The 21,626-nt window shown below is 34.4% G+C and overlaps 1 protein-coding gene across 8 annotated transcripts in view; it reads left to right on the plus strand.

Moving 5' to 3' along the window:
* Positions 1-21,626, plus strand: part of LOC123556726 (trichohyalin-like) — a 117,657-nt gene that overhangs the window by 40,779 nt on the left and 55,252 nt on the right. For 5 of the 8 annotated variants that reach the window (XM_045347655.2, XM_045347658.2, XM_045347656.2 and 2 more), the window contains 3 exons: positions 6,512-6,634; positions 8,598-8,714; positions 9,031-10,558. In XM_045347655.2, the coding sequence (XP_045203590.2) occupies positions 6,512-6,634; positions 8,598-8,714; positions 9,031-9,116 (326 nt within the window). In that variant the 3' untranslated portion in view covers positions 9,117-10,558. Of the gene's footprint in view, positions 1-6,511; positions 6,635-8,597; positions 8,715-9,030; positions 10,559-21,626 lie in introns of those variants that run through there. The other 3 variants (XM_053543041.1, XM_045347660.2, XM_045347661.2) reach the window with 3 other exon arrangements.

Below are 21,626 nucleotides of genomic sequence, written 5' to 3' on the forward strand. Positions count from 1 at the left end.
TAGGAACAATAGGTAACTGTACTTTTTCTTTGATGTCATTCATTCCGTAAGGCTTTTATGTGGCTATTTTTCTCTTAGTGGCTAAAGAACAATAGAGAGAACAAAAGAGTAGCAACATAAGTAGCCATATGTAGGAACGTCCGTCCTTCCATCCATTCTTCCGTCCGTCCGTCCTTCCGTCCGTAACAAAATCGTGTCCGGTCCATATCTCCTAAACCCCTTGAAGGATTTTCATGAAACTTGGGTCAAATGATCACCTCATCAAGACGATGTGCAGAACCTATGAGTCAGCCTTGTCGGTTCAAGGTCAAGGTCACAACTCAAGGTCAAAGGTTTGAGCCTTCCATTTTGTGTCCGCTCTATATCTCTTAAACCTCTTGAAGGAATTTTATAAAACTTGGGTCAAATGATCACCTCATCAAGACGATGTGCAGAACCCATGATTCAGTCATTCGGGCTCAAGGTCAAGGTCACAACTTAGGGTCAAAGGTTTTAACCTTCCATTTTGTGTCCGCTCTATATCTCCTAAACCCCTTGAAGGATTTTCATCAAACTTGGGTCAAACAATCACCTCATCAAGGCGATGTGCAGAACTTATGAGTCAGCCAGGTAGGTTAAAGGTCAAGGTCACAACTGAAGGTCAAAGGTTTGAGCCTTCCATTTTGTGTCCGCTCTATATCTCCTAAACCCCTTGAAGGAATTTTATAAAACTTGGGTCAAATGATTACCTCATCAGAACGATGTGCAGAAATTATGAGTCATCCATGCCAGCTCAAGGTCAAGGTCAAACTAAGGGTCGAAGGTTTGAGCCTTCCATTTTGTGTCCACTCTGTATCTCCTTAACCCCTTGAAGGATTTTCATCAAACTTGGGTCAAATGATCACCTCATCAAGAACTCAAGAGTCAGCCATGTCAACTCAAGGTCAAGGTCACAACTGAAGGTCAAAGGTTTCAGCTCTGTATCTCCTAAACCCCTTGAAGGATTTTCATGAAACTTTGGTCAAATGATCACCTCATCAAGACGTTGTGCAGAATTCAGGAGTCATCCATGTCAGTTCAAGGTCAAGGTCACAGCTAAAATCAAAGGTTTTACCCTTTCACTATCCATAGCAGTGGCAGGGGATTTAGCTGTCTTTCAGACTGCCTTGTTGTTCACTTACAATAAATTTTTTTAATTACTTCCCTTTTATGTTACTATAAATAGCTTTTCTGTGGTACAACATGGATGGTACCTCTAATTTTTAGGTGTATTTTTACATACCTGTACCTGATAAGGATTTTATTTGTGGACTTTGAATATTTTTTTCATGGACTTAGATTTGATTTTTGAAGTTTTCCTTTTGTTGTTCCACTCCTTTGGGCTACAACAGTCCAGTTCTTTAAATTTTGCTCCCATCCTATGATGTAATCCTTCAGGCGTATATTGCCCCGCTTAGCGGAGCTCTTGTTAGAGTTTGTCCTGGCTATAACTTTGTTAAGTATGAGCAATCTTTATTTTATATGGCATAATGTTAACCTCATTGAGATGGAGTGCCTTGCACAAACCCCAAGTCTATCAAAGTCACATGATTAAGGGGTCATCAAATGTCATTTAACAGCTTGTCCGGGATGTAACTTTGCCAGGCATAGAGCAGTTTTTTTTTAACCCCCACCAAACATGTTTGAGGGGGGTATATAGGAGTCAGTTTTGTCGCGTCCGGTCCCGTCCCGTCCCGTCCCGTCCCGAAATCTATTATCTCAGTTATTACCAAATGGATTTGATTCAAACTTAAAATACATGTTCCACCTTATCACCCACATCATGTGACACAAGGTGCATAACTCTTGACACCAAGTTTTCATGAATTATGTCCCCTTTTACTTAGAAATTAAGGTTAATTTTGTTGTATTTTCACTATATCTCAGTTATTACTAAATGGATTTGATTCAAACTTAAAATAGATGTTCCACCTCATCACCCACATCATGTGACATAAGGTGCATAACTCTGACACCATTTTTTTTTATGAATTATGCCCCTTTTTACTTAGAATTTAAGGTTGATTTTGTTGTATTTTCACTATATCTCAGTTATTACTAAATGGATTTGATTCAAACTTACAATAGTTGTTCCACCTCATCACCCAGATGATGTGACATAAGGTGCTTAACTCTGACATAAATTTTTTATGAATTATGTCCCCTTTTACTTTAAATTTAAGGTTGATTTTGATGTATTTTCACTATATCTCAATTATTACAAAATGGATTTGATTCAAACTTAAAATAGATGTTCCACCTCATCACCCACATCATGTGACACAAGGTGCATAACTCTGACACCAATTTTGCATGAATTATGCCCCTTTTTACTTAGAATTTAAGGTTAATTTTGATGTATTTTCACTATATCTCAATTACTACTGAATGGATTTGATTCAGACTTAAAATAGATGTTCCACCTCATCACCCACATCATGTGACACAAAGTGCATAACTCTGACACTATTTTTCTTGAATTGTGTCCCCTTTTACCTAGAATTTAAGGTTAATTTTGGTGTATTTTCACTATATCTCATTCTGATTGGCTTAGAGCCAAAGGGAGTAACCTTTTTTTAACCTTTGTACTGAGTTGCTTCCCTTAAATTCCAGGAATTAGTCTATTTTTAGAAATCCTATTTTTAGATTTTCAATATTTTAGGTATTTTTCTAACTTTTTTATTATAAGTCCTATGTAAAAAGTAAAAAACATTTTTCCGTGGTAACATGGGTCGGTAAGACACTTTTTTGTATTCACTTTTAGTGTATCTCTAATATTAGAGATTTAATATATTTACTAGTATTACTATACTAGTATTATACTAGTATTACTTATATGTGGAAGCCCAGGATGAAGTACTCCAAAGTATTTTTAAGATTCCTTATGGTTGCCATTCTTCTGTGACAAGACCGTATGCTGGGGGTATGAGTCACTCCTGTGACAGTTCTAGTTTATTCTGCATGTATGTTTCAATGAGATCGAGTGTCCTGCTCAAGACCTAGACCCCCAACTCAAAGGTCAAGGTCACACTTAGGGGTCAAAGGTCATTTTTAGGTCGACTATTCGAAAAATAGTCAAGCTATTCTACTCACCCTGGCGTCAGTGTCTGCGTCACACCTTGGTTAAGTTTTTTGCATGCAAGTACATACAGCTATCATTTAAAGGGTATATAGCTTTGAAACTTATTTATTCTTTATCTAGGTCAATTACCAACCTCAATGGGTCAAGTTCCATAACTCTGACATGTATTTTGAGCAAATTATGCCCCCTTTTGGACTTAGAAAATTCTGGTTAAAGTTTTACATGCAAGTTACTATCTCCAAAACTAATGCAGATATTGAATTGAAACTTCACATGTGTCTTTGGGGTAATAAAACTAGTTGAAGCAGCAAGTCCCATAACTCTGACCTTCATTTTGGCCAAATTATGTCCCCTTTTGGACTTAGAAAATTCTGGTTTAAGTTTTGCGTGCAAGTACATACAGCTTTTACTAAAAGGCACATAGATTTGAAACTAATTTTTTCTTTTTCTAGGTCAATAACCAACCTCACTGGGTCAAGTCTCATAATTCTGACATGTATTTTGGGCAAATTATGCCCCCCTTTTGGACTTAGAAAATTCTGGTTAAGGTTTTACATCCAAGTTACTATCTCCAAAACTAATGCAGATTTTGAATTGAAACTTCACATGTGTCTTCGGGGTTATAAAACTAGTTGATAGCAGCAAGTCCCATAACTCTGACCTTCATTTTGGCCAAATTATGCCCCCTTTTGGACTTAGAAAATTCTGGTTAAAGTTTTGCATTCAAGTACATACAGCTATTACTAAAAGGCATATAGATTTGAAACTTATTTTTTCTTTTTCTAGGTCAATAACCAACCTCACTGGGTCAAGTCCCATAACTCTGACATGTATTTTGGGAAAATTATGCCCCCATTTGGACTTATAAAATTCTGGTTAAAGTTTTGCGTGCAAGTACATACAGCTATTACTAAAAGGCATATAGATTTGAAACTTATTTTTTCTTTTTCTAGGTCAATAACCAACCTCACTGGGTCAAGTCCCATAACTCTGACATGTATTTTGAGCAAATTATGCCCCCCTTTGGACTTAGACAATTCTGGTTAAGGTTTTACATGCAAGTTACTATCTCCAAAACTAATGCAGATATTGAATTGAAACTTCACATGTGTCTTCGGGGTTATAAAACTAGTTGATAGCAGCAAGTCCCATAACTCTGATATGCATTTTTGGTCAAATTATGCCCCCTTTTGAACTTAAAACTCTTTTGATATTTAACATTTTGGGTAAAATTTTCCTGCTTCTGGGACAATATTTCGAATAGTCGAGCTTGGCTGTCTTACAGACAGCTCTTGTAGAGCTTGTCAAAGCCTTAACTTTGACATGCACTGAACAGTCATATTTTCATTTTGCGTGTTATGCAGAAACCCTGGGCCCTTATCTCAAAGGTCAAGGTCATACTAAGGGGTCAAAGGTCATATTAGATTGTAGGTCATAACTTTGATATGCATCAATCAATCGTTTTTTATTTTCCAGATACCTTTTTTTTGTGGACATATATTAGGTCTGTATCTGGTAGGGAATTTTTTTGTGGACTTACAATTATTTTTTTTGTGGACTTAAAATTTGTGTAGAAATTCTTCTCTTTTTTGTTCCTATAAATGGCTTATTTGGTATACCAAATTTTTTGTTATTGGCCATACAGCAAAACCAACACCATCTTTCTGTGGTACAACATCAATGATACATAAAAATTTTAGGTGTATTTTGATCTATCTCTACCTGGTATAGATTTTTAAATTTTTTGCGGATGACTGTTTCCATTAAATAACTTCAGTTTAGGTCAAGATTGAAAAGAAACTTGTTTTACTTGGCTGAAATGTTTGAGTCATTTAGGTCGTGTGTCAAGAAATAATGGGCGCGACATAGTTGCCCTTGGGGCTTCACCATTCTAGTTGTAAGAAGTTTGTTTTGACCTCTTAACAAGCTTTATGTTGTTGGTTGGTTGATAAAATGTCAGTGAGTGGGTGATAATTCTAGGACAAGAGTCTTGTTTACAACTCTCCTCCGTATTGATGTTAATGAACTGTTTAAGCCAGGGGCTAAATCCAGATTGATCATAGGGATATCAAAATAAGAAATATATTTCATGTTGCATTAATTCAGTACAATATATTGAGAAGATTGGACATGTAACCATACAGTTTAATATCTTAAGCATTCACTAGTATTGATCTTCTTGTGTTTGTCTGTATACACTTATAATGCTTAAAAAATAAAGGGGTAATAAAAGCCTATGAGTTGCATGTATGTGTGTGAAAGCAATGATAACTCTAACAAGCATGTTTTTTATAATGCTTAATGTTAATATTTATAGTATGTCGCATATAATGATTTTTCCTTATTATATGTTTTTTAATGCAGCAGTGTTTATATTTTGATTATTCTGAATAATCTTTGTAGTGTTTGTCCTACAGATGGCTTTTGATAAATATGGACTCTATCTCACTGATAAGTGAGACAGTTTTCGTGTTTTGTCTCGCTTCCATGTGAGATGTATTCCATATTCATGAAAAACAAACAAATTTTCATTTTATTTTATGCTTCTTACATTTAAATACACATTTTGCAGCAGATTTTTTATTTCATCATGAGAAACAGATACTTATAAACTAAAATGATATTAAACGTTTTTATGATTATAGATTAATGCACTATGTCGAGTAGATTGGCAGAGCCATATTACTCACAGTATTACAGATAGGAATTATAATTGCTGATAATTCCTAGTGCTGTTATTTATAAAATAAAGCTTTTTATTAATGCATGCAATTAAAACCTGTAACATAGAATTAGATGGAGTAGTGAGAGTTAGTGTTTCCATATTTGATGATGTCACTATTGCGCAGAATTAAGTTTATGATTAGAAAGAATGAAAGTCTTGTAACTTCACATTGCAATAAACTAATGATCTGACTTAAATTCAGTTTAACTTATCTTACTTGACTGGCTGCTTTACACAGGTTTGTCTGTATGTAAGGAAACTCAAACAAATAGCATCTTTGTGATAATTTAATAACTTAGTATATAAATGGTTTGTTTGTACAGTAAAATCTGTTATGTTCATAGGAGACTGATTGTTCTGGATTATTGAGTCTTGCCACAACGTTCTATCCCAGCTATAAGAAGTAAAGTTCCCACTAATTTCATGTTTCAAAGGTCAAAATCCACAAATTTATATCTACAAAATAGCCATTTTGTCCAAAACCGTGAAATTTCAGTATTTGGTGCAGTAACTTGTTTAGTCTAAGACCTACTAAAGAAAATAGAAAGTGGACTTCAGTGAGTCCAGAAAGCTTGCAGAATGTGACTTCATTCCTAAGATAATTCTTTTAAAGCAGTCGATATATTTTATTAGAATCATTTCAGGAATATCTCTGAATTATAAAATATTAAACCTGGTTTTTGCAGATACTAACACTTCTAGAGCAGTGACATCTGATGTAGAGTCTTCCTCCTTTTCTCAAGAACTTTCAGATTCTGACTTAATTACCTCCCTTTCTGTGGGCTCTCCTGTCATGGAGAGTACTAAAGGTATCAAAGGATATATGTACCCATAGTCAGTGTGTAGATACAAGATAGAAATAGTACTGCATGACTGTGTTCTTATACCTTGCTATATTTACTTGCTTACCCGGAATTGGTATCAATGTTGTACTTGTAGCCCTCTAGATAGAACTCTGGATATGGTCTTTGTACCACATATTTATCACATTCTTAGCTTTAAAATGCACGGTTCTGTTTGATGCCTATAGTGTCTGTCAAGAAATTTCTACAGGTATATAAAAAAAATAAAAATATAATTATTTAACCAAAGCTTAATAATTACTCAAGATACCCTTTCCACAAAGAAAGTCCTGACTCACTGCAACACCCTTTAGTATTTGTTTTTATCCCTATTTATACTCAGTAGCTTGCAGAAATAATACAGGAGTATAGTTACAACAATATTATAATGTAAAACTGTCCTAGATTCACACAGAGAAAATACCGAAGAACGCTTTTCAGAAAACTGCATGATGAAGCTCTGTATGTTTATATCCAGTGTGCTTAAAATTCTAGTTTATGTAAGTGTACAAATGTATATGGTTTTGTTCAGCTTGAAGTGTTGCATGTGTCTTTTAACAGAGAATGTAAAACAGCTCTTACTATTTAACATACTGTCTTTCTTACAGATTCTATTAAATACCTGCTTATAACTTCAGTTCTGCATTTTATCTACCAAAGGAGGCTGAACCAATGGACATATTCGTTCCCTAAAGCTCAAAACATTAAACATAGATAAATTTGAATAATGGACTCTTAATGAAACTTGAATTGTGGGTAAATTGGTCTTACTGTGTTTATATCTTAACCCTTAGCCTGCTGCAGGCGAATTTAACAGCCTTTGCAAACAGCTTGGAACCAGATCAGACGCCGATTAAATCGGCGTCTGATCAGGTTCCAAGCTGTTTGCTACTCTGACAATATTTCTTCCAATTTTGGAGCAAATTGAATGAACTTTACAATTTTAGCAGACGACATTTCCAGCAGACAACAATTTATCTAGCATGCTAAAGGTTAAAGAATTTGAAAATGATGGATGCAGAACATTGAAGATTATTTAGACATTACTATCATTGTTTTATTTTAAATTGTGAGTTGCTTTGTATTTACAAATCAACAGTAAGTGGTCAGGAATCTATGAGGCATAAAAATAAAGACTGTACTGAGATAGAAGATCCTTAAGTGTCTGCAGTAAAGAACAATTGTATGGAACAGGCACAGAAGAGAAATAACAATAAAAAAAAGCCTGACATATATTTATTGGCACAAAAATATCTCTTGAGGTCTTGCAATTACAGAGGAACTCAGCTGAAAGCTAATTTGTAGGAGAAAATCAGATTTGTTCATTTAAGCTTAACATTTTGTGATTATTGTATGTAGGAAGGTGTAACATACGGTAACATGACCTCATATTCTTTTTTTTCCCTGTACAAAATAGGCAGACAAATATATCTGAGATACGTCACTGAAAGGCTGGTTTATTTATTTGAGCATGACCAAGATCCTAGATTGTTGTTAAAAGAATCATGAGGTTTCAATTCCAGTTTTATGTTATCTTGTTGCATAACGCCATAAGTTTTACATAAAGATATGTCTTTACAACAAAAAGGTACCAGACGGTTAAGTTTTTTGTTAAGTTGTGTACATTTTACAGAATAATGATGATTGAAACATTTTTAGACAAAAATGAATTAATTAGTCTCAGTATGTATATGCTTATTTTCCTTATGCTGTTTCTCTGATTCATGTAGGAATTGGCCAGTTTCTTGTGGAGAACAAACTGTTACTGATACAGTTTGTCCAAACGGATGCGCAGGCTGGTCTGGATCCATGCTGGTCGCAAACCCACTATGTTGGTTTTCTCATGGCACGGCTCATATGCTTTTTGTTTATGATATGAATTAAAAATATAAATCCAAAATAGTTATATACTGTGAATCTATATTTCCAGAAGATCCTTCTCCATGCAGTAAAGCCATACCAGACACACAAGCACTTTGCAAGCGTCTAGAGGAGAAGATCATAAGTCTTACACGGATGGGAGATAATCTACAGAAAGAAAATAAAGGTAATACTGTTTGAGCCAGCCTATTGGTAACACGCTTTTTCATGAATTGTTGCTTGTTTGCAAGGTCCAGATATCGATTGTAATCATTTTAAAGGTTTCCAAGCATGGTAGTAATTTTAAATATCTTTAATAATATCAGTATTGTCACCAAAAATTGTATTTTTATGTAAGTATGGGCAGTATTTTTTTTTCTTCAAAATTTTATATATTTTTTTATGATTTATAAACATCATATTTGAAATAGAACTCAGTGTAAGGCCATCTTCAGACTCTTGTAATTGCAAATGTAAACATTAACTTTTGACATCTTTTTCAGAGATGGCTGATTTAATGAAGACACAAGGCAGAAAATTAAAGAAGGTGAAGGAAAATGAGAAAAAAATTCGTAAAACCCCCAGATGATAGTAGTCCTGTCTTAGACTTTCAGTTGCTGTAATCAAAATATATCAGTTGTTTGATTAATGAGAAATATGTCAGGTGTTTACCAGTGAGAAATGTGCATTTACTTCTCTCTAATAATGAGAACAGCATTCTATACATTGGTAGTTTTACTGTTTAAGGAAAAGTTGTTGGAGATAAGCAAAATATTTGCATTTAGTGATACATGTGACACTTGCCTATAATAGAATCAGGTTTCAAGGATTGTAGGGGAATCACTTCACTTGTGTTGTATTGTAATCAGCTCTTATTGTATGTCTGTAATTTACATGTGTGCATGTGAACATATATGTTCTTTGTAATATGCGGATCATGTTAATTAATATTTTCCTACCTCTTTTGTAGTGTTTAGTTTATAATATAGAGATTAATGTATTGTGAATGGCTGTTCAAATTACCAGTTGAATTAAGCAATTTTCTGGATCTTTTATTTAATAACTTGGAAAATTCCTGTAAAGTATACATCAAGCTCTAGTGAATGGAAAAATTGCTACCTTTAAATCCCTGGATGCTTCTTTAAATTTACAAGAGAATATTAGTAAATACATACAAAGCAGAATTATCATAGAGTATTAATGTAAGTACCACATTTCTTTTTTTAAGTACAAAGCTTCAGTACCTTGTGGGCATGCATTATCAGATAATATTGATTTTTGTTATATGCTACTGTTTGACCTTCTTTAATTGATGAAATTCAATACAGATACCAAAAGATGATGAGATATTAATTTCTGTTGTTAACTGTTTTTTCGAGGTTCAGTTAAGTCCTCAACATTCATTTGTTTTTCTTTACCATAAATATTATCAAAGGTCACGAGATATTAATTTCTGTTGTTAACTGTTGATGCTCAGTTTATTTCCCACATTGTTTATTTTTCTATAAAAGCCATCTCTGTAAACCTTTCATTTGACAGTATTTCCGCAAACTTTAAATTTAGTGTTCTTGCATTTAGCTTAACTGTAATATGAGCTGTTACAGCCATCCTCAAGCCTGTGAACCTAAACTTGATGACATAGTAAAAAGTTCTGTGGCATGTCCTTTGCATTCCCTGACAAGAAAGTCACTTGAATGGGAAATAGAACACACAGTACATCATTTGAAAATTTCAGTGTATATATTCTGACCAGATTTTGCTTAAATACGCATCATTGGCATAAGTTTTATTTAACAGAATAAGTTTTATTTGACAGTATTTTCTTATATGTGGACTGTTAAGTATATTTTGTATCTTTGAACAGCATTCACTTCTTTAGACTGTGATACCTTTTGTAATATAAAAGTTTTTTATGTGACATATTTATACCAGGAAATAGTGCATATAAACGTCAATGTGATTTTGTATGTATACTTGAACAAATTGCGATATTAGTAATATTTATGTACTAAATTAAAAATGTACACAGTAGTTCATGTTTTACCTTTTATGTTATACCAATATAGATGTTGGAGTGTCTTCTTTACTTCTAATGTACACTTACCTTGCCAGGACTGTGAAATTGTGCATTCATTTCTCATATAACGCTATGTGGGTATAGTGTTAGCTCATCTGACAACAAAGTGTTCAAGGTGAGAGCTTCAGCTGTATTGGGTTGTTAGCAGTTTGACTGTTGACACTGGGTCATAAGTTTACCCTTAATAAAACTTTGTGAGACCGTTTGCTGATGAAAGGGATAATGGGTTATTTAGGGGTCAATAAGGTAGTTCTGCTCATTTGAAACATTTTTATACGCCTAACTCTGAAAGAGCGGGGCGTATTATGTGAACACCCGTGACGGGCAGTTGGTGTCCAAAGTATGTCCACTCTCTAAGTCGAACAGTTTTCATTCAATCTTCACCAAACTTGCTGACCATAATATCTCGGCCAAGTTCGATAACCAGCCAAATTGCTCCAAAGACTCGTGGATTATGGCCCTTGAATTACTCGAAAAACTGCGAATTTAGCCTTTTCAGCTCTATGTCGAACAGTTTTCATCTGATCTTCACCAAACTTGCTGACAATGTTTGTTGGCATAATATCTCAGCCAAGTTTGATAACCAGCCAATGCAACCCAGGCACTTTTGGATTGTGGCCCTTGAATTTCTCGAAAAAACTGCAAATTTAGGCTTGTAGCACAGTTTTCATCCGATCCTCACCAAACTTGCTGACAATGTTTGTGAGCATAATACAAAGGAAATCCAGTCAGTAAAATATTGTTGTGTGATTGAAGTTCTGTTTGGCCGATTTAACTATAGCCGTCCTCTGGTTAATTTTTAGCTCACCTGTCACAAAGTGACAAGGTGAGCTTTTGTGATCGCGCGGCGTCCTTCGTCCGTGCGTGCGTAAACTTTTGCTTGTGACCACTCTAGAGGTCACATATTTCATGGGATCTTTATGAAAGTTGGTCAGAATGTTCATCTTGAAGATATCTAGGTCAAGTTCGAAACTGGGTCACATGCGGTCCAAAATTAGGTCAGTAGGTCTAAAAATAGAGAAACCTTGTGACCTCTCTAGAGGCCATATTTTTCAATGGATCTTCATGAAAATTGGTCAAAATGTTCACCTTGATGGTATCTAGATCAAGTTCGAAACTGGGTCATGTGCGGTCAAAAACTAGGTCAGTAGGTCTAAAAATAGAAAAACCTTTTGACCTCTCTAGAGGCCATACTTTCCAATGGATCTTTATGAAAATTATTCAGAATGTTCACCTTGATGATATCTAGTTCAAGATCGAAACTGGGTCACGTGCCTTCAAAAACTAGGTCATTAGTTCAAATAATAGAAAAACCTTGTGACCTCTCTAGAGGCCATATTTTTCATGGGATCTGTATGAAATTTGGTCTGAATGTTCATCTTGATGATATCTAGGTCAGGTTCGAAACTGGGTCAACTGCGGTCAAAAACTAGGTCACTATGTCTAAAAATAGAAATACTTTTGACCTGCCTAGAGACCATATTTTTCAATGGATCTTCATGAAAATTGGTCAGAATGTTCACCTTGATGATATCTAGGTCAAGTTCAAAACTGGGTCACATGCGGTCAAAAACTAGGTCACTATGTCAAATAATAGAAAAAACGACGTCATACTCGGTTCAAAACTGGGTCATGTGGGGACAGGTGAGCGATTTAGGAGCATCATGGTCCTCTTGTTACAATTTGCTCTTGTGGAAAATTCACCCTTGTGATGAAATGTTCACACATAGAAAAAAGTTAACAATATAGATTTTTAGGGGACTTTTCATAGTTGTAGATTCATTTTTTAATCATATGGTAAAATTAAATGTACATGTCTGTGTGCTTAATTGTTCACAATTCGCAAAGGTCGCAAAAGATCATTTGGTTTCCATACACTGCTACTTATTTCAGTAATTACTTTGAATTAGTTTACATCAAAACCTATCTACCTGTTTAATGATATTGTTCCCCATGTAAAAGATGTTACGCCATCTTTTCTGGTTCTTTTAAACTGCTGAAAGAACGGTATAGGGACAATAAATGTATAGTCACAAAAGTAGGCATTAGAAGATGCATCAGTGGTTTTTCCCAGAGAGTTCTGTACTGGCCCATACCTAGCTGTTGTCCATCGTGAACATTTGAAATTACTTGATATATTCACCATAACGTTACTTTATGCACACAAGGATCTATTAGCTCCTAAAAGGCGGTGTTTGTTGTGCTTAAAGCTCTTATAAGGTTGATATATTTTTACCGTTAACAACACACACGATCATGGGCAACATACAGGCCAGGAAGTATTCGAGGACTAACATGGCGTAGCCTAAGACATCCAGAGTATAAACCTCGTGCATGTTGAACATGAAGCTGATTTATTCTCCTTTGAACATACTCTGACACTATCACCAATATCCATGTACAGTACAATCTGTTTCGTAGGAATGAAACAAATGCTATTTGGTTCAAACTCGAGCTTTGTGTGTACGTGTTTGGGTTTAACGTCTTTTTCAACAATTATAAACGACGGTGTCTACTTGTAGCAGTGAGCACAATGCCCAACTTTATAGTGCTGCCTCACTGGAATATCACGCCGTAGACACGTGGCATGATACCCCACCCAGTCACATTATACTGACACCGGGCTGACCAGTCCAAGCACTATCGAAGCTGCTAGTACCATTTTTTACGTCTTTAGTATGACGCGGCCGGGGATAGAACCCACGACCTCCCGCACTCGAAGCGGACGCTCTACCACTAGGCTACCGAGGCAGTCCAAAGAAATTTTCCGTTACCAAGTTAAATATATACAATTACGCCATTAGGCACAGTTACAAGACAACTACTACCGATTTCATCAAAAAATATATACTGGTCAACGAAAAAAAAGTGCATTGTTTTCTATCTGAAAAAAAGTGATTCTATGTAATCTATTTAGAATAGACGGGGAAAAGATTGTGTCGCCATTCAAATTTACTTTGTATCGGTAAACGAAAAATGGCAAAGGTACTGTCTGATTAATCTAGTGGGAGGTTAGCTTGTTGATCTAAAACAAATGTAGAGAAAAGGGATGGTCGAAATACACAAAGAAAAGTGATTTTGTTTGTTTTTGTTTTTAAAGATGATTATAGACTTTGTTTTAAACGTGTATAATACTTAAGTGCAAACGTAAATATTATTATTTTACATGTATATTGTAAAAGAACAAGCATGCGCTTATTGCTTTCAAACATGCCATATCTCTAATCACCCGCTACAACATTCGACACTAGAAGCTAGAATTCAGTTTTAACCTAAAGATTTTCAATTTTTAGCTCACCTGTCACAAAGTGACAAGGTGAGCTTTTGTGATCGCGCAGTGTCCGGCGTCCGTCGTCCGTCCGTCCATCCGTCCGTGCGTGCGTGCGTCCATAAACTTTTGCTTGTGACCTCTCTAGAGGTCACATTTTTTGTGGGATCTTTATGAAATTTGGTCAGAATGTTCACCTTGATGATATCTAGGTCAAGTTCGAAACTGGGTCACGTGCCATCAAAAACTAGGTCAGTAGGTCTAAAAATAGAAAAACCTTGTGACCTCTCTAGAGGCCATATATTTCACAAGATCTTCATGAAAATTGGTCAGAATGTTCACCTTGATGATATCTAGGTCAAGTTCGAAACTGGGTCACGTGCCTTCAAAAACTAGGTCAGTAGGTCTAAAAATAGAAAAACCTTGTGACCTCTCTAGAGGCCATATATTTCACAAGATCTTCATGAAAGTTGGTCAGAACGTTCTCCTTGATGATATCTAGGTCAGGTTCGAAACTGGGTCACGTGCCATCAAAAACTAGGTCAGTAGGTCAAATAATAGAAAAACCTTGTGACCTCTCTAAAGGCCATATTTTTCATGGGATCTGTATGAAAATTGGTCTGAATGTTCATCTTGATGATATCTAGATCAAGTTTGAAACTGGGTCACGTGCGGTCAAAAACTAGGTCAGTAGGTCTAAAAATAGAAAAACCTTGTGACCTTTCTAGAGGCCATATATTTCACAAGATCTTGATGAAAATTGGTCAGAACCTTCACCTTGATGATATCTAGGTCAAGTTCGAAACTGGGTCACGTGCCATCAAAAACTAGGTCAATAGGTCAAATAATAGAAAAACCTTGTGACCTCTCTAAAGGCCAAATTTTTCATGGGATCTGTATGAAAGTTGGTCTGAATGTTCATCTTGATGATATCTAGGTCAAGTTCGAAACTGGGTTAACTGGGGTCAAAAACTAGGTCAGTAGGTCTAAAAATAGAAAAACCTTGTGACCTGTCTAGAGGCCATATATTTCATGAAATCTTCATGAAAATTGGTCAGAATGTTCACCTTGATGATATCTAAGTCAAGTTCGAAAGTGGGTCACATGCCATCAAAAAGTAGGTCAGTAGGTCAAATAATAGAAAAACCTTGTGACCTCTCTAGAGGCCATATTTTCCATGGGATCTGTATGAGAGTTGGTCTGAATGTTCATCTTGGTGACATCTAGGTCAAGTTTGAAAGTGGGTCACGTGCCATCAAAAACTAGGTCAGTAGGTCAAATAATAGAAAAACCTTGTGACCTCTCTAAAGGCCATATTTTTCAACGGATCTTCATGAAAGTTGGTCTGAATGTTCATCTTGATGATATCTAGGTCAAGTTCGAAACAGGGTCATGTGCGGTCAAAAACTAGGTCTAAAAATAGAAAAACCTTGTGACCTCTCTAGAGGCCATACTTGTGAATAGATCTCTATAAAAATTGGTCAGAATGTTCATCTTGATGATATCTAGGTCAAGTTCGAAAGTGGGTCATGTGCCATCAAGAAGTAAGTCAGTAGGTCAAATAATGAAAAAACGTTGTGACCTCTCTAGAGGCCATTTTTAGCTCATCTGATTTTTTGAAAAAAAATGATGAGTTATTGTCATCATTTGAGCGGTTGTCGGCGTCGGCGTTGGCGTCTCTGTCGGCGTTGCCTGGTTAAGTTTTATGTTTAGGTCACCTTTTCTCCTAAACTATCAAAGCTATTGCTTTGAAACTTGGAATACTTGTTCACCATCATAAGCTGACCCTGTATAGCAAGAAACATAACTCCATCTTGTTTTTTGCAAGATTTATGGCCCCTTTTGTACTTAGAAAATATCAGATTTCTTGGTTAAGTTTTATGTTTAGGTCAACTTTTCTCCTAAACTATCAAAGCTATTACTTTGAAACTTGGAATACTTGTTCACCATCATAAGCAGACCCTGTACATCAAGAAACATAACTCCATCTTGCTTTTTGCAAGATTTATTGCCCCTTTTGGACTTAGAAAATCAGTTTTCTTGGTTAAGTTTTATGTTTAGGTCAGCTTTTATCCTAAACTATCAAAGCTATTGCTTTAAAACTTGCAACACTTGTTCACCATCATAAGTTGACCCTGTACAGCAAGAAACATAACTCCATCCTGCTTTTTGCAAGATTTATGGCCCCTTTTGGACTTAGAAAATATCAGATTTCTTGGTTAAGTTTTATGTTTAGGTCAACTTTTTCTCTTAAACTATCAAAGCTATTGCTTTGAAACTTGCAACACTTGTTGACCATCATAAGCTGACCCTGTACAGCAAGCAACATAACTCCATCCTGCTTTTTGCAAAAATTATTGCCCTTTTTGGACTTAGAAAATAATTTTCTTGGTTGAGTATTATGTTTAAGTCAACTTTTCTCATAAACTATCAAAGCTATTGCTTTAAAACTTGCAACAGTTTTTCACCATCATAAGTGGACACTGAACATCAAGAAACATAACTCTAACCTGCTTTTTGCAAGAATGATGGCCCTTTTTAGACTTAGAAAATCATGGGTAGGACAATATTTCTATTACACAAAAAAAATCAGATGAGCGTCAGCACCCGCAAGGCGGTGCTCTTGTTTTTCATGGGATCTGTATGAAAGTTGGTTTGAATGTTTATCTTGATGATATCTAGGTCAAGTTTGAAACTGGGTCAACTGTGATCAAAAACTAGGTCAGTAGGTCTTGAAATAGAAAAACCTTGTGACCTCTCTAGAGGCCATACCCTTGAATGGATCTTCATGAAAATTGGTCAGAATGTTCACCTTGATGATATCTAGGTCAAGTTTGAAACTGGGTCACGTGCCTTAAAAAACTAGGTCAGTAGGTCAAATAATAGAAAAACCTTGTGATCTCTCTAGAGACCATATTTTTCAATGGATCTTCATGAAAATTGGTCAGAATTTTTATCTTGATAATATCTAGGTCAAGTTCAAAACTGGGTCACATGAGCTCAAAAACTAGGTCACTATGTCAAATAATAGAAAAAACGATGTCATACTCAAAACTGGATCATGTGGGAAGAGGTGAGCGATTCAGGACCATCATGGTCCTCTTGTTTTAACATTTATTCAAGTCTACACTGGTATGAAACTGGGTTGCAGTATGTTTTGAGACATTAAATACAAACACTAATGAAAAAGATTCGATTAATAAAATAAACCTTTCATGATATCAGTGTTATGTGAATTTGTCTTAAAATACTGTTAGTAGATTATAGAAGTATCCAGAAATCAAAATTATGTGCGCAAATGAACAGCAGTCAAAATATTATGGCAAATTTCAGTATCATTTACAACGGCGTCGCCTAAATACCGGAAGTTGACAGGGTTTCAAGTCATTGAGTCTTTTGGTTCTATTTCACTTTATTAAGATTTTTTTTATTCCTTTTAAAATACTGTTTCAAATTGCATGAACTTCGGATAGGAGTTTGCATTTAGTAAAATGTCAAGAAGTATGAATATGAACTTATTTTTTTTTAGAAATTGGAGTTTCTGTTAAGAGTATTTCAGTTCGAAGAAAGAAATTCGTAAAAAGTATCATTCTATATTCTTATTATATGACTCATCTAGAGTTCGTGCTTTTGACTTGTCTACAGTTCAACGCTAAGTTTCGCTGGGTTAAAGTCAAAACTTTGAGAGATAAAAAAATATGAAAAATTATTTCTGTTGTCCTAAAAAACTATTGCCCTACGAGCCATTCAATAAATGTATAATATTTGAACCAATTATTTCATGCTCTGATACTCTAGACAAGTTGTGAAGATATATGTTCCATAAACTTGTAAGAAAATCACAATTTGAAACTGTTTTCAGCCGTACGTAATGGGGAAGATTATTTTAATAAAAAGCATAAAACTGCTTCCGGAATAAAAGAGGATCTTCCGGTCTGTCCCTCTTTTTTGCCGCTATACGGATTTTTTTACTGGTGAAAATCACAGCAAAAATTTAAGAAAGCGCAGACCACAGCAACAGAAAATCAAAATTTGTTCGTACGTACGAACAAAATTCCAAATCAAATTTACAAATTCTTGTTCATTTCTCACTTTTAAATGCAATTTGGAAAATTTTGTTCGTACGTACAAACAATAATCCTATTCCGTATATTTTTAAGTTCTGACAGCTGTTCAAACAGCTCAGATTTTTTCATACTCCGAAAAAAATTCCAAAATATTTTAAAAAATTTCTTTTTCATTTCTCACTTCATTTGTTCATATTTTAAACCCCTGGATTTGTTCTTGTAAAAACAAATGAAGAACCAAAAAAAATTATTTTTAAAAAAATAAATTTTGGGAAATTTTTTTCGTCGACAACAAATCCTGCCCATATTATTTTTCATTCTAAAATTTTCTGTTCAAACAGCCAAAATTTGTTGGGGGGACGTCCGAAAAAATTTTCCAAAAAACTTTTAAAATTTTCTTTTTTTTCTCCCTATCATTTGTACTACGTATAAACAGCCGGATTTGTTCGTACGTACGAACAAATAGAAAACCGAAAAAAAATTTTTTCTAAAAAAAAAGCAATTTGGAATTTGTTCTACACAAAAACCCTTCCTAATTTTTTCAATTCTGTATTCTTTAAAACACCCCAAAATTGTTCGGACGACGAAAAAAATTTCCAACTCTTTAAAAATTCTTTTTCATTTCATTTCTCCTATAATTTTTCGACTACGAACAAAAAGAGACTGAAAAGAATTTATTTTTTTAAAAAAATGAAAATTTGGTTTTTGTTCGACGAGAACAAATCCGTCCAATTTTTTTTTTAAATTCTGTATTCGTTCAAACAGCCCAATTTGTTGGGACGACAAACAAAATTCCCAAACGCTTTAAAAAGTCTTTTTCATTTCTCACTGCTTTTGTTCGACGTACGAACAGTCGGGATTTTTTCGAAGTAAAACAAAGAAAAGCTGAAAAAAAATTTAATTTTTTAAAAAAAAATCAATTTTGGAATTTTGTTCTACGTACAACAAATCCTGTCCAAATTTTTTTCGTTTCTGAAATTTTTTTTTAAACAGCCCAATTGTTCGGACGTACAACAATATTCCAAACGTTTTAAAAAATTTCTTTTTCATTTCTCATTATCATTTTTTTCGTACGTACGAACAAATGAGAGAACGAAAAAAATTTTTTTTTTTTTAAAAAAATGAAATTTTGGAATTTTGTTCGTCTACGAACAATCCTGTCCATTTTATTTTTAAATTCCGATACGTCGAACAGCCCAATTTGTTTGACGTATAAACAAAATTCCAAACTTTTTTTAAAAATTTTTTTTAAATTTCCAAAACCTTTTGTTCGAAGAGCACCTGCTTTGTTCAATGTACGAAAAAATGAGAAAACTGAAAAAAAATTTAAACTTTTTAAAATAAAAAAAGCAATTTGGAAATTTTTTGTTCGACATACAAACAAAACCAGGGTTATATGCAAAAGATACTTTCAGTTCGATTTTTTTTTGTTTGAACAGTCCAATTTTTTTCGAACGTACAAACAAATTTCCAAATGCTTTAAAAATTCTTTTTCATTTCCAAATCTTTTGTTCATAAAAAATCCACTTAAACCATTTGAAAACATACAACAATCACTAAAAATTTCAACACATATTTTAATCATTTATTTAAAAAAAAACCAAACAAATACTAGAACATTAAATATAACACAAAATCAAACTAAGTAAAACAAGAGCTGTCATTGACAAACTGTTGGTGACAAATGACCCCCCCCCCAAAGTAGCATAGTCTATCACAAAAAAAAAAAAAAAAAAAGGGGGCCAGGGGCCCCAAAACGCTCACCTTTTATCTTTCCTTGGGGACAAAAGGCCCCTCAAAAAAAAACTAAGTCCAAAGGGCGGGGACAAAAAAATGAAAAATTTTTAACCCAAAAAGAAAAAAAATTTTTACAAGGTACAGATATGTAAAAATACACCTAAAAATTGGGGTACCATCCATTTTGTCCCACAGAAAAGTGGTCTGGGTTTTTTCCCTACGGCCAGAATAAAAAAGTTACAAAAAAAAGCTATTTCGTAACGAAAAAGGAAAATTACAAAAAAAATTTGTAATGAAAAAAGAAGATATGGACGGGATTTGTTCGATGTATAAAACAAATTTTCCAAATTGCTTTTTTAAAAATAAATTCTTTTTCTTTTCTCTCATTTGTTCGTACTACGAACAAATCCAGACTTTTCTCTACAAACAATGATAGGAGAAATGAAAAAGAATTTTTAAAGCAGTTTGGGGAATTTTTTTTTGTAGCCGAAAAAAAACGGGCGTTCAAACAAATATCAAATTGAAAATAAATGGACGGGAATTTGTTCGTACTACGAACAAAATTAAAAATTGAAATTTTTTTAAAATAAATTTTTTTTCAGTTTCTCTTTTTTCGTACGTACGAACAATGAAGTGAAAAATGAAATAAAAAAGAATTTTTTTTCGTACCCCGAACAAACGGGCGTTTAAAACAGAATATCAGAATTAAAAAATAAATGGCAGATTTTGTTCGTACTACAACAAAATTCCAATTGCTTTTTTTAAGATTAAATTTCTTTCCGGTTCTCTCTTTGTTCGTACGTACGAACAAATCCAGGCCCTATACTACGAACAAATGATGTGAAATAAAAAGAAATTTTTAAGTTTTTGGGGGTTTTGGGGACTACAAAAAATCTGAGCTGTTTGAACAGCATGCAGAACTAAAAAAATAGGGAATATGGATTTTTTGTTCTTTACGTACAACAGCCAGGATTTGTTCGTACGTACGAAAAAAATTTCCAAATTTTGCTTTTTTAAATGTGAGAAATGAACGAATTTGAAAATTTTATTTGGGTTTTGTTCAACGACGAAAAAAATTTTTGATTTTCTGTTGCTGGGGTCTGCAATTTTCTTCAATTTTTTGCGTGATTTCACCGGTAAAAACCCCGTATGCGGCAAAAAGAGGGAAGACCGAAGCCCCTTTTATTCCGGAAGCAGATAAATCAAATTGTCAAACATCCAATTCAGGCTATACATAGTTAGAGGGGATGCAAATTTTCAGCCCTGTTTCCGAATGAAAAATCTTCCAAACCCCTGTGTAGTCCGAAGACCAACCAGTCTAAAGACAGTCTAGACGAAAACTGTTAAAAAACGGCTTTAAACCCCAAAAAAAAAGACATCAGGAACGAAGAATGACAGTTCTAACGGGCTTTTAAAATTAAGTTTTAAGACTCATTTTCATTCGAACTAGCGACGTGGGCCCATTCAGTTGAAAGTCCTTAAAGCTAATCGCCCACGTCGGTGAAATATTTTCACACCGTTCCACCAATTTTTGAAGTATAAAAAAATAAAAAGGTGGGACAACAACGTCGATTTTGGGTAAAAATGCAAATTGAAGAAAAAATTTTCCGCAAAATTCAAAAGCGTTGCAAAAAAATTTACTACCTTCTGCACAACATTTTTGTTATTTATTGGAATATCAGCAAAACTCTTAAAAACACTAGTCATTTTCAGAGTACTCATTTTTTTATGGATATTTAGAGAAATTATGTTGTTTTAAAATGCGTGGGTTAGCCCCTTTCAGACCGGTGGTTTATCGTTTTTAAATTTTGGGTCACGGTTGGAAAGACTTTGAATGAAATTTAATGGGTCATCGTTCCATCGACTGGTAAATCTTTGGTAAATGTTGACTTTCCGATCGTTGGGCGGTGTTTTCCATATCAAAACAAAATTGTTTTTCAAAATAATAAA

The sequence above is a fragment of the Mercenaria mercenaria genome, chromosome 5 (assembly GCF_021730395.1).
Source record: "Mercenaria mercenaria strain notata chromosome 5, MADL_Memer_1, whole genome shotgun sequence".
NCBI lineage: Eukaryota > Metazoa > Mollusca > Bivalvia > Venerida > Veneridae > Mercenaria > Mercenaria mercenaria.